The sequence below is a fragment of the Pan troglodytes genome, chromosome 1 (genome assembly GCF_028858775.2).
Source record: "Pan troglodytes isolate AG18354 chromosome 1, NHGRI_mPanTro3-v2.0_pri, whole genome shotgun sequence".
NCBI classification, from domain to species: domain Eukaryota; kingdom Metazoa; phylum Chordata; class Mammalia; order Primates; family Hominidae; genus Pan; species Pan troglodytes.
Window position 1 is genome coordinate 36,339,252 of NC_072398.2, and position 13,327 is coordinate 36,352,578.

At 41.0% G+C, this 13,327-nt stretch overlaps 1 protein-coding gene across 7 annotated transcripts in view; it reads left to right on the top strand.

The window, feature by feature from the left end:
• The window catches only part of NSL1 (NSL1 component of MIS12 kinetochore complex), a 53,739-nt gene that overhangs the window by 16,503 nt on the left and 23,909 nt on the right, over nucleotides 1-13,327 (top strand). For 3 of the 7 annotated variants that reach the window (XM_003308742.6, XM_054658543.2, XM_054658535.2), the window contains exon 5: nucleotides 6,843-6,927. The exons of the other annotated variants lie outside the window; for them this stretch is intronic. In XM_003308742.6, coding sequence (XP_003308790.1) covers nucleotides 6,843-6,927 — 85 coding nt within the window. The remainder of the gene's footprint in view (nucleotides 1-6,842; nucleotides 6,928-13,327) is intronic. 7 annotated transcript variants of the gene reach the window in all.

A 13,327-nucleotide genomic window follows, 5' to 3' on the forward strand; every position in this document is an offset into this window, starting at 1 on the left:
TTTCCTATGTTTCCCTATAGTAGTTTTATAGTTTTGGGTATTATGTTTAAATCATTAATCCATCTTGAGCTGATTTTTCTATGATGAAAGATAGGAGTCTAGTTTTATTCTTGTGCATATGGATATCCAATTTTCCCAGCACCATTTATTGAAGAGGGTGTCCTTTCCCCATTGTGTGTTCTTGGTGCTTTTGTTGAAAGTCAGTGGCTATAATTACCTAGATTTCCATGCATCTGTTCTGTTCCACTGGTCCATGTCTTTTTAAATACCAATATTATGTTATTTTGGTTACTGTAGCTTTGTAGTATATTTTGAAGTGAGGTAGTATGATGCTTCCAGCTTTATTATTTTGGTTCAGTATTGCTTTGGCTATTCGGACTCTTGTGGTTTTGTACTAATTTTAGGGTTTCTTTCTTTCTTTCTTTCTTTCTTTCTTTTTTTGAGACAATGTCTCACTCTGTCACTCAGGCTTGAGTGCAGTGGTGCAGTCTCGGCTCACTGCAACCTTGGCCTCCCGAGTTCAAGTGATTCTTGTGCCTCAGCCTCCCAAGTAGCTGGGATTACAGGTGCACACTACCACACCCAGCTAATTTTTATTTATTTATTTATTTATTTTTGTTTTTTGGTAGAAACAAGAGTTTCACCAGGTAGGCTGGTCTTGAACTCCTGACCTCAAATGATCCACCCGCCTCAGCCTCCCAAAGTGCTAGGGTTACAGGTGTGAGCCACTGTACCTAGCCTAGGATTGCTTTCTCTATTTCTGTGAGGAATGTTATTGGTATTTTGGTAGGAATTACATTGTATTCGTAGATTGCTTTGGGTAGTATGGTTATTTTATAATGTTAATTCTTCTGATTTGTGCACAAGGGATGTCTTTCTATTTGTATCCTGTACTAGTCTGTTTTCATGCTGCTGACAAAGACATACCTGACACTGGGTAATTTATAAAGTAAGAGCGGTTTAATGGACTCACAGTTCCACATGCCTGAGGAGGCCTCACAGTCATGGCGGAAGACAAACGGCACTTCTTAAATGGCGGTGGCAAGAGAGAATCAGAGAGCCAAACTAAAGGGGTTTTCCCTTATAAAACCATTGGATCTCATGAGAATTTATTCACTGTTACAAGAGCAGTATGGAGGAAACCGCCCCCATGATTCAATTATCTCCCACCAGGTCCCTCCTGTAATATGTGGGAATTATGGGAGCTACAATTCAAGATGAGATTTGGGTGGGGACACAGCCAAACTATATCATATTCTCTTCAATTGCTTTTAATAGTGTACTGTAGTTTTCCTTATAGAGGTCTTTTGCTTCCTTGGTTAAATTTATTTCCAGATATTTTATTTTTTTTTATACCTATTATAAATGGGATTGACTTCTTGATTTCTTCTTTAGCTAGTTCATTATTGGTGTATAGAAACGCTACTGATTTTTGTGTTTGTTTTGTATCCTGCAACTTTACTGAATTTGTCTATTATTTCTAAGGTTTTTTGTTTTTTTTTTTTTTGGTGGACTCTTTAGGTTTTTCTATATATAAGAACATGTCATCTGCAAAGATGGACAGTTTGACTTCCTCATTTCCAGTTTGGAAGCCTTCTGTTTCTCTTGCCTGATTGCTCTGGCTAGGACTTCCAGTGCTATGTTGAATAGGAGTGGTGAAAGTGGGCATCTTTGTCTTGTTCCAATTCTTGAAAGACTTTTAGCTTTTCCTCATTCAGTATGTTAGCTGCAGGTTTGTCATATATGGCTTTTATTATGTTGAGGTACATTCTTTTGTTGAGAGGTTTTTGGTTTTTTGTTTTTTGAGATGGAGTTTTGCACTTATTGCCAAGGCTGGAGTCCAATGGCACAATCTCAGCTCACCGCAACCTCTGCCTCCCAGATTCAAGTGATTCTCCTGCCTCAGCCTCCTGAGTAGCTGGGATTACAGGCATGCACCACCACGCCCGGCTAATTTTTGTATTTTTAGTAGAGATGGGGTTTCTCCATGTTGGTCAGGCTGGTCTCGTACTCCCAATCTCAGGTGATCCGCCTGCCTCAGCCTCCCAAAGTGCTGGGATTATAGGCGTGAGCTGCTGCGCCTGGCCTGTTGAGAGTTTTTTTTTATCATGACAGAATGTTGAATTTTATCAAATGCCTTTTCTGCATCTATTGAGATGATAGTATGCTATTTGTGCTTCATTCTGTTGATGTGATGTATCACACTCATTGGTTTGCACATGTTGAGCCATTCTCATATCTCTGAGATAAATCCCACTTGATCAGGGTGTATTATGATCTAGTGGGACTTTTGATGTGTTGTTCAATTCAGTTTGCTAGTATTTTGTTAAGGATTTTTGTGTCTGTTCATCAGGGATATTGGCCTGTAGTTTTCTTTTTTGTTGTGTCCTTGTCTGGTTTTAGTATTAGGGTAATACTGTTCTCACAGAATGAGTTAGGAACAATTCTTCCCTCTTGAGGTTTTTGGAATAGTTTGAAAAGAATTGATGTTAATTCTTCTTTATAAGTTTGGTAGAATTTAGCAGGAACGCCATCTGGTCTGCAGCTTTTCTCTTTTGGGAGCCTTTTTATTACTGATTCAATCTTGTTATGTGTTATTGGTCTATTCAGATTTTCTGTTTTTTTTTGTTTGTTTGTTTGTTTCCTGGTTTAATCAACGTAGGTTGTATATGTCCAGGAATTTATTCATTTCCTTTAGGCTTTTCAGTTTGTTAGTGTATAGTTGTTCTGTTTTAATAGTCTCTGATGATCATTTATATTTCTGTGGTATCAGTTATAATGCCTCCTTTTTTTGTTTCCAATCTTGGTTAGTCTAGCTAGCCATTTATCAGTTTCATTTATCTTTTCTGTTGAGAGTGGGCTGTTGAAGTCCTCAACTACTATTGTGTTGGTGTCTCTCTCTTTAGATTGATAATATTTGCTTTAATCTGGATGCTCTAGTGTTGGGTACATATATATTTAGAATTATTATATCCTCTTTCTGAATTGATCCCTTTATCATTATGTAATGGCCTCCTTTGTCCTTTTTTACTGTTCTTGACTTAAAATCTCTTTGATCTAAGTATAGCTACTCCCGCTCACTTTTGGTTTCCATTTGTGTGGAGTATCTTTTTCCATTTTTTCACTTTCAGTCTGTATGTGTTTTTACAAGTGAAGTGAGGTTCTTGTAGGCAGCATATAGTTGGGCCATGCTTTTTTATCCATTAAGCTATTATTTGTCTTTTAAGTGGATAATCTATTCACATTCAAGGTTATTATTATTGATATGTAAGGGCTTATTCCTGTCATTTTATTAGTTGAGTTCTGGTTGTTTTATATATCCTTTGTTCCTTTCTCTCATTGTTTATCATTGTGGTTTAGTGGTTTTCTGTAGTGGTAACATTTGAGTTTTTTCTCTCTCTCTCATTTGTATGTCTGTTCTACCAGTGAGTTTTATACTTTTATGTGTTTTCACATGATGGTAGATACTGTCTTTTTGCTTCCAGATGTAGAACTTCCTTAAGCATTTTTTGGAGGGCTGGTCTAGCAGTAATGAATTCCTTCAGTTTTTACTTGTCTGAGAAGACTTTATTTCTCCTTCATTTTTGAAGGATAGCTTTTCTGGGAATAATATTCTTGGCTGACAGGTTTTTTTCTTTCAGCACTTTAAATATATCATTGCATTCTCTCCTGGCCTGTAATGATCCTGCTGAGAGATACACTGTTAGTCTAAAGGAAGCTTCCCTTCTATGTAACTTTAGGCCTTTCTCCTGTTTTTAGAATTTTATCTCTTTCTTTGCCTTTTGATAGTTTGAGTATAATGTGCCTTGGTGAAGACCTTTTGGGATTCAATCTATTTGCAGAATTTTGAGCTTCCTGTATCTGTATGTGTATATCTTTTGCAAGATTTGAGAAGTTTTTAGCTACTATGTTGTTAAATAGATTTTCTTTTCCTTTACCCATCCCTTCTCCCTCTACAACACCCAAAATTCAAATATTTGGCCAGTTTATGCTGTCCCAAAGTCAGTTAGGCTTTCTTCATTTTTTTTTTATTCCTCCTCCATTTTATTGTCATTGTTTGTTTGTTTTGAGACAGGGTCTCACTCTGTCACCCAGGCTGGAGTGCAGTGGAGTGATCATAGCTTACTGCAGCCTCCACCTCCTGGGAGGCTCAAGGGATCCTCCTGCCTTAGTCTCTTGAGTAGCTGAAGTTCTGAAATTCTTTATTCTGCTAGATCTAGTCTGTATATTTTTTAAATTTTATTTCAATAGTTTTTGGGTCACAGGTGGTTTTTGGTTACATGGATGAGCTATTTAGTGGTGATTTCTGAGGTTTTAGTGCACTCCTCACCCAAGCAGTGTACACTGTACCCAAAATGTAGTCTTTTATTCCCTCAGCCCCACAACCTTACCCCAAAGAGTCCCTAAAGTCTATTATATCATTCTTATGCCTTTGCATCCTCATAGCTTAGCTCCCACTTATAAATGAGAACATACAATGCTTGGTTTTCTGTTCCTAGGTTACTTCACTTAGAATGATGGACTCCAACTCCATCCAGGTTGCTGCGAATGCTATTATTTTGTTCTTTTTTATGACTGAGTAGGATTCACATTTTCTTTATGCACTAGTTGGTTGATGGGCATTTGGGCTGGTTCCATATTTTTGCAGTTGCAAATTGTGCTGTTATAAACATGTGTGTGCATGTCTCTTTTTCATATAATGATTTATTTTCCTTGGGGTAGATATCTAGTGGCGGGATTGCTGGATCAAATGGTAGTCCTGCTTTTAGTTTTTTTTTGTTTTTTTTTTTTTGAGATGGAGTCTCACTCTGTCACCCAGGCTGGAGTGCAGTGGTGCAGTCTCGGCTCACTGCAAGCTCCGCCTCCCAGGTGCACGCCATTCTCCTGCCTCAGCCTCCTGAGTAGCTGGGACTACAGGCGTGTGCCACCATGCCTGGCTAATTTTTGTATTTTTAGTAGAGACAGGGTTTCACCATATTGGCCAGGCTGGGCTCAAACTCGTGACCTCAGGTAATCTACCCTCCTCGAACTCCCAAAGTGCTGGGATTACAGGTGTGAGCCACTGTGCCCGGCCCTGCTTTTAGTTTTTTAAGGAATCTCCATATTGTTTTCAGTAGTGGTTGTACTAATTTACATTCCCACCAGCATTGTGAAAGTGTTCCCTTCTCAACACAGCCATGCCAACATCTATTGTTTTTTGACTTTTTAATTATGGCCATTCTTGCAGGAGTAAAGTGGTATCTCATTATGGTTTTAATTTGCATTTCTCTGATGATTAGTGATGTTAAGCATTTTTTTCATATGTTTGTTGGCTGTTTGTACATCTTATTTGAGAATTGTCTATCCATGTCCTTTGCCCACTTTTTGATGGGACTATTTGTTTTTTTCTTGCTGATTTGTTTGAGTTTCTTGTAGATTCTGGATATTAGTCCTTCGTCAGATACATAATTTGTGAATATTTTCTCCCACTCTGTGGGTTGTCTGTTTACTCTGCTGATTATTTCTTTTGCTCTACAGAAGCTTTTTAGTTTAATTAGGTCCCATTTATTTATTTTTGTCTTTGTTGTATTTGCTTTGGGGGTGTTAGTCATGAATTCTTTGCCTAAGCCAATGTTTAGAAGAGTTTGTCTGATGTTATCTTCTAGAATTTTTATGGTTTCAGGTCTTAGATTTAAGTCTTTGATCGATCTTGAGTCGATTTTTGTATAAGGTGAGAGATGAGGATCCAGTTTCATTCTTCTACATGTGGCTTGCCAATTAGGATGTCCTTTCCCCACTTTATGTTTTTGTTTGTTTTGTCAAAGATCAGTTGACTGTAAGTATTTGGCTTTATTTCTGAGTTCTCTGTTCTGTTCCATTGATCTGTGTGCCTATTTTTATACCAGTACCATGTTGTTTTGGTGACTGTGGCCTAACAGTATAGTTTGAAGTCAGATAATGTAATGCCTCCAGATTTGTTCTTTTTCCTTAGTCTTGCTTTGGCTATGTGGGCTCTTTTTTGGTTTCATATGAATTTTAGGATTGTTTTTTCTAGTTCTGTGAAGAATTATGGTGGTATCTTGATGGGAATTGCATTGAATTTGTAGATTGCGTCTGGCAGTATGGTCATTTTCACAATATTGATTCTACCCATCCATGAACATGGGATGTGTTTTCCATTTGTTTGTGTCATCTGTGATTTCTTTCAGCAGTGTTTTGTAGTTTTCCTTGTAGAGGGCCTTCACCTCCTTGGTTAAGTATATTCCTAAGTTTTTGTTTGTTTGTTTGTTTTTGCAGCTGTTGTAAAAGTGGTTGAGTTTTTTAATTTGATTTGATTCTCAGCTTGGTCATTGTTGGTGTGTAGCAGTGCTACTGATGTGTGTACACTGATTTTGCACTTTGATACTTTACCAAATTTATTTATCCGATCTAGGAGCTTTTTGGATGAGTCTTCAGGGTTTTCTTTTTTTTTCTTTTTTCTTTTTTTTTTTAAGATGGAGTCTCGCTCTGTCACCCCAGGCTGGAGCGCAGTGGCACGATCTCGGCTCACTGCAAGCTCCACCTCCCAGGTTCACACCATTCTCCTGCCTCAGCCTCCCAAGGAGCTGGGACTACAGGCGCCTGCCACCACGCCTGGCTAATTTTTTTTGTATATTTAGTAGAGACAGGGTTTCACCATGTTAGCCAGGATGGAGTCTTCAGGGTTTTCTAAGGTATACGATCATATCACTGGCAAACAGTGACAGTTTGGGTTCCTCTTTTGCAATATGGATTTTCTTCATTTCTTTCTCTTGTCTGATTGCTCTGGCTAAGTACTATGTTGAATAGAAGTGGTGAAAGTGGGCATCTTTGTCTTGTTCCAGTTCTCAACGGGAATGCTTTCAACTTTTCCCCATTCAACATGATGTTGGCTGTGGATTTGTCATATATGGTTTTTATTACTTCGAGGTAAGTCTCTTCTTTGCCTAGTTTGTTGAGGGTTTTTTTGTTTTTTTTTTTTTTTTGAGATGGAGTCTCGCTCTGTCGCCCAGGCTGGAGTGCAGTGGCGCGATCTCGGCTCACTGCAAGCTCCACCTCCCAGGTTCACGCCATTCTCCTGCCTCAGCCTCCGGAAGAGCTGGGTCTACAGGCACCCGCCACCACACCCAGCTAATTTTTTGTATTTTCAGTAGAGACAGGGTTTCACCGTGTTGGCCAGGATGGTCTCAATCTCCTGACCTCGTGATCCACCCACCTTGGCCTCCCAAAGTGCTGGGATTACAGGTGTGAGCCACTGTGCCCAGCCCGAGGGTTTTTAATCATAAAGAGATGCTGGTTTTTTTTGTTTTTTTTTGAAAGACAGAGCCTCACTCTCTTTCCCAGACTGGAATGCAGTGGTGCGATCTGGCTCACTGCAGCCTCCACTTTCCAGGTTCAAGCGATTTTCCTGCCTCAGCCTTCTGAGTATCTGGGATTACAGGCATGCTAATTTTTGTATTTTTAGTAGAGATGGGGTTTCACCATATTGACCAAGCTGGTCTCAAATTCCTGACCTCAGGTGGTCTGCCTGTCTCAGCCTCCCAAAGTCCTGGGATTACAGGCATGAGCCACTCTGCCCAGCAGAGACACTGGATTTTACCATATGCTTTTTCCATCTCTGTTGAGATGATCATATGGTTTTTGTTTTTAATTCTGTTTCTGTTATGTAGCATGTTTATTGACTTGCATATGTTAAACCATCCCTGCATCCCTAGTTTGAAACCCACTTGATCATGATGTATTATCTTTTTGACATGCTGTTGGATTTGGTTAGCTAGTATTTTATTGAGGATTTTTGCATCTATGTTCATCAGGATATTGGTCTGTAGTTTTCTTTTTTTGTTATGTCCTTTCCTAGTTTTGGTATTAGGGTAATACTGGCCTCATGGAATGATTTAGGGAGGATTTCCTCTTTTTCTGTCTTTTGGAATAATTTTAGTAGGATTGGTAATAATTCTTCTTTGAACGTCTGATAGAATTCAGCTGTGAATCCACCTGGTCCTGGACTTTTTTTTGTTGGCAATTTAAAAAATTGCTGATTCAGTCTCACTGCTTGTTATTGGTCTGTTCAGGGTTTCTATTTCTTCCTGATTTAATCTAGAAGGGTTATATATTTCCAGGAACTTATCTACCTCCTCTAGATTTTGTAGTTTGTGCACATAAAGGTGTTCATAGTAGCCTTGAATGACCTTTTGTATTTCTGTGGTATCAGTTACAATATCTCCAGTTTCTTTTTTTTTCTTTCTTTCTTTCTTTTTTTTTTTTTTTTTTTTTTTTTTGAGACAGTCTTGCTGTGTCACCCAGGCTGGAGTGCAGTGGTGTGATCTTGGCTCACTGCAACCTCTGCCTCCCAGGTTCAAGCAATTCTCCTTCCTCAGCCTCCCAAGTAGCTGGGATTACAGGCGCCTGCCACCATGCCTGGCTGATTTTTGTATTTTTAGTAGAGATAGGGTTTCACCATGTTGTCCAGGCTGGTCACAAACTCCTGACCTCAAGTGATATGCCTGCCTTGGCCTCCCAAAATGCTGGGATTGTGGGCATGAGCCACCGTGAATTGAGCTTATTTGGATCTTCTGTCTTCTTGATTAATCTCACTAATGGTCTATCAATTTTGTTTATCTTTTCAAAGAACCAGCTTTTTGTTTCATTTATCTTTTGTATTTTTTGTTTTTTTGTTTGTTTCAATTTCATTTAATTCTGCTCTGATCTTTGTTACTTCTTCTCCTGGGTTTGGGTTTAGTTTGTTCTTGTTTCTCTATTTCTTTGTGATGTGACATTAAATTGTCTGTGCTATTTCAGGGTTTTTGATGTAGACATTTAACACTGTGAATTTTCCTCTTAGCACTGCTTTTGCTGTATCTCAGAGGTTTTGATAAGTTGTGTCACTATTATTCATTTCAAAGAATTTTTAAATTTACATATTGATTTCATTGTTAACCCAAAAATTATACAAGAGCAGATTATTTAATTTCCATGTATTTGTATAATTTTGAGAGTTCCTTTTATAGTTGATTTCCAGCTTTATTCCACTGGGGTCTGAGAAGATACTTGATAGGATTTTGATTTTCTTAAATTTATTGAGACTTATTTTGTGGCCCATCATATCACCTATCTTGGAGACTGTTCCATGTGCTGATGAGGAGAATGTATATTCTGCAGTTGTTGGGAAGAATGTTGTGTAAACATCTGTTGAGTTCATTTGTTCTAGGATATAGTTTAAGTTTGTTGTTTCTTTGTTGACTTTTTGTCTTGATCTTTCTAGTGCTGTCAATGGAGTATTGAAGTCCCACACTATTATTGTGTTGTTGCCAGTCTCATTTCTTAGATCTAATAGTAATTGTTTTATAAATCTGGGAGCTCCAGTGTTAGGTGCATATAAATTTAGGATTATAGTATCCTTATGTTGGGCTAATCCTTTTATCATTGTATTAACATCCTTCTTTGTCTTTTTTACTGTTGTTGCTTTAAAGTCTGTTTTGTCTGATATAAGAATAACTACTGCTCGCTTTTGGTTTCCATTTGTATGGAATGTCTTTTTCCACCCCTTTACCTTAAATTTTTATGAGTCCTTATATGTTAGGTGAGTCTCTTGATGACAGCAGATACTTGGTGGTTTTTTATCCATTCTGTCATTCTGTATCTTTTAAGTGGAACATTTAGGCCATTTACATTCAACGTTAATATTGAAATGTTAGGTACTGTTCTAATCATCATGTTAGTTGTTACCTAGATACTTTGTTTTTTTCATTCTGTTGTTGTTTTTTAGGCCCTGTGAGATTTATGCTTTCAGGAGGTTCTATATAGGTGCATGTCAGAGCTTTTGTTTCAAGATTCAGAACTTCTTTCAGAACTTCTTTGAGACCTCAGGCTCCTGGGATAATGTTCCAGAGGGTAGTTAACTGCATCTGCTGCATAGAAGAGTTCCCAAAGGGAGTGGAGAGTAGTGGGCAACAATGAGCCTCACCCAGCTCTTTCACAGTTGACGACGCTGGTCTCACTCCCACAGTGCTTCGCTCACTGGATTTAGTTCCAGGCAGTCTGCGCACGGAACTCAGACCTGCCCAAGGCCATAACCATGCCTTTCTCCATATGCCCATAAGGCCGGACGCCCAGCTCCTCTGCTCATGTCTGTAGCACACTTTACACTCACCCTGTGGGTTCTGTTCAGGAGAGCTCATCCCTACTCAAGATTATATCGCAAAATTCATCTGGGAGCTTCTTTCACCCTATGACCCCTCCCTGAACTCATTGACTGCTTCTTCGAGGGCCCCTGTGAGATACAGTCAGGAATGGCTTGCCTCTGTTCATGCTGGAGACTGGGAATGCCTACAAGGCACTTCATGCTGCTGCATCTACTTTTGTATTTCACGTAGACTAAATCCATTCCAGCTCTCGGTAGGGTTAAGGCTTTCTCCCATGGTCTGGATTTTCAGACTTGCAGGTGGGGTTGTGTGCTCTGAGACAGGCTCATTCCCCTGCTTACACTCTGGGAACTTAGTTTTTCACCTGTCTCATGCAGTAGGCTCCAGCCTGCTGCTTCTTTCAGAGGGTTTGTGGATTCCTTCCATCTTCCTGTGGTGGTTCTTGGAAAAAAGAAAATTCACAGTGTGACTCTCTAGCCACTATTCTTTCCTTCCAAGTGGGAGAGGCATGCTAACACTGACTCTTATCTGTCATCTTGGAAAGTAAATAAATAAAAGATCTAATTCAAGCTTGTCTAACCTGTGATCCATGGGCCTTATGCAGCCTAGGACAGTTTGAATGTGGTCTAACACAAATTTGTAAACTTCTTTTCTTTTTTTTTTTTTTTTTGTTTTGTTTCTTTTAAGACAGAGTGAGACTCTGTTGCCCAGACTGGAGTGCAGTGGAGCGATCTTGGCGCACTGCAACCTCTGCCTCCCGGGTTCAAGCGATTCTCCTGCCTCAGCCTCCCAAGTAGCTGAGATTACAGGCATGCACCACCATGCCTAGTTAATTTTTGTACTTTTAGTAGAGACATGGTTTCACCATGTTGTCCAGGCTAGTCTCAAACTCCTGACCTCAGGTGATCCACCCACCTCAGTCTCCCAAAGTGCTGGGATTACAGGCGTGAGCCACCGCGCCCAGCTGTAAACTTTCTTAAAACATGATTTTTTTTTTTTTTTTTTAAGCTCATCAGCTGTCATTAGTGTTCGTGTATTTTATGTGTGGCCCAAGACAATTCTTCCAGTGTGGCTTAGGGAAGCCAAAAGATTGGACACCCCTGATCTAGTCTGTTTCTGAAGCCCTCAATTGTATTTTTTATTTCATTCATTGAACTCTTCAGATGCAGGATTTCTGTTTGATTTTTTAAAATGATATCTCTTTGCTAAATTTCTCATTCAGATCATGAATTGTTTTTCTTATGTCCTTGTGTTTGTCTGTGTCCTCTTGGATCTCACTGAGCTTCTTTAATATCATTAGTTTGAATTATTTTTCAGGTATTTCATGTTTTCTTTTATTTTTTATATTTTATTTTTTCAGACAGGGTCCCAGGCTGGAGTGCAGTGGCACAGTCACAGCTCACTGCAGCCTTCCTGAGCTCAAGCAATTCTTTCACCTCCGCCTCCCAAGTAGCTGGGACGACAGGCATCTGCCACCAAACCCAGCTATTTTTGTGTTTTTTGTAAAGGCAAGGTTTTGCCGTGTTGCTAAGGCTGGCCCCAAACTCCTGGGTTCAAACGATCCTCCTGCCTAATAATTTTTTGTAATTTTTGTGGAGAGGAGGTTTCGCCACGTTGCCCAGGCTGGTCTCGAACTCCAAGGTTCAGGTGATGCACACACCTTAGCCTCCCAAAATGCTAGGATTACAGGGGTGAGCCACAATGCCTGTCCTATAGATTTCTTTTTCACTGGAATCTTTTGCTGGAGAATTATCATAGTTGTTTTGGAAGTGTCATGTTTCCTTGCTTTTTCATGTTTCTTATGTCTTTAAGTTGATACCTGCACATTTGGTGAAACAGTTACTTATTTCAGATTTTTAGATTGGCTTTCATAGGAAAAGACTTTTGCCTGTAGGTGTATCTATAATATTGATTGGGTAGGGTGCTTTAGCTTTGATTCCGGGTGTGTACAATAGTATAGTCTCTGCATGATTTCTTTGGGTGTAATCAGTGTCAGTGATGTTTGTGAGTTCCTTAGTCACTTACGCTATGGTTGGTACTGGAGGGTATGATAGGTCTTTACTTGGGATGGGGACTCCAGGCAGGCCTGTTCTTGGGCCCCACTGGTGGTGATGGCATGCCGAATACATCCATTTTTGGTTCCCTTGGCAGTGTACACAGATACTAGTGTTATCAGGTCCAGGCAGACCAATTCTTGGGCCTCCAGGTGGCTTGCTCAGGTACCAGCAGTGACAGCAATGGGATGGGCAGGCAGGTGGTTTCATGAGTCCCTGGGCAGTATGCGTGGTGTTGGTGATGGCAGTAGCAGTGGCGGGTCAACCGTCAGGCCCCCAGGCAGCAAGCACAGGCGGCAGTGGTGGTGGCAATGGACTGGGCTGGCCAGTCCCCCCAGAGCACATTTAGGGGGGTCCTGGCGGTGATGGTGGTGGTGATGATAGGCTAGTCAGGCCCGTCCTCAAGCCCTGGGGAGGAGTGTGTGGATGCCGGCAGTAGTGGCCAGTGGGGTGAACCTCAGGACCTCAAACGGTATGCTCAGGCACCTGCAGTATGTTGGCTGGGCCTGTTATCAGGCCCCTTGATGGCTGAGTGTGTGCACCTGCCCACAGCAACAGACAGAATGAGGCTATTCCTGGGCCCCTAGATGGCGCTCTCAGACACTGGTGTGGTAGAGTGGTGCAGAGCAGGGTGGGCCTGATCTTAGCCTCCTGATGGTGTGCCTAAAGTTGTGGTGGGCAGGGCAGGGCTATCCCTTTGCCCTTGGTTAGTGTGCTCAGGCACCAGTGGCTCACAGGCTGGACCTGCTGTTAAGCTCCCTTATGGTGTGTGTGTGTGCCCCAGAAGCAGCTGGCGGGGCAGGTCAATCCCCAGGCCCTGGACAGTATGATTGGGCACTGGCGATGGTCTGTTGTCTTGGTGGTCTGTTGTCTTGATGTGCTCACACACCCACCATGACAGATAGGGCAGGGTGATTATCAGGATCCCAGGACAGCATCTGGGTGGGCCTGTCCCTAGGCACACTAAAGGCACATGCCAGTGCGCAGTGGCCTTGCTGCTGGGTGGCCCCAGGGAAATGGCTCTCAGGCTCTGAGGAGTGTGCGTTTCAGCTCCCTCTGTCCCACGGGCAGCCTCCCTGGTGCACTGCACTGCTGGTTCCTTGGGGTGTAGGACACTGTGTAGGCTAGAGTGCC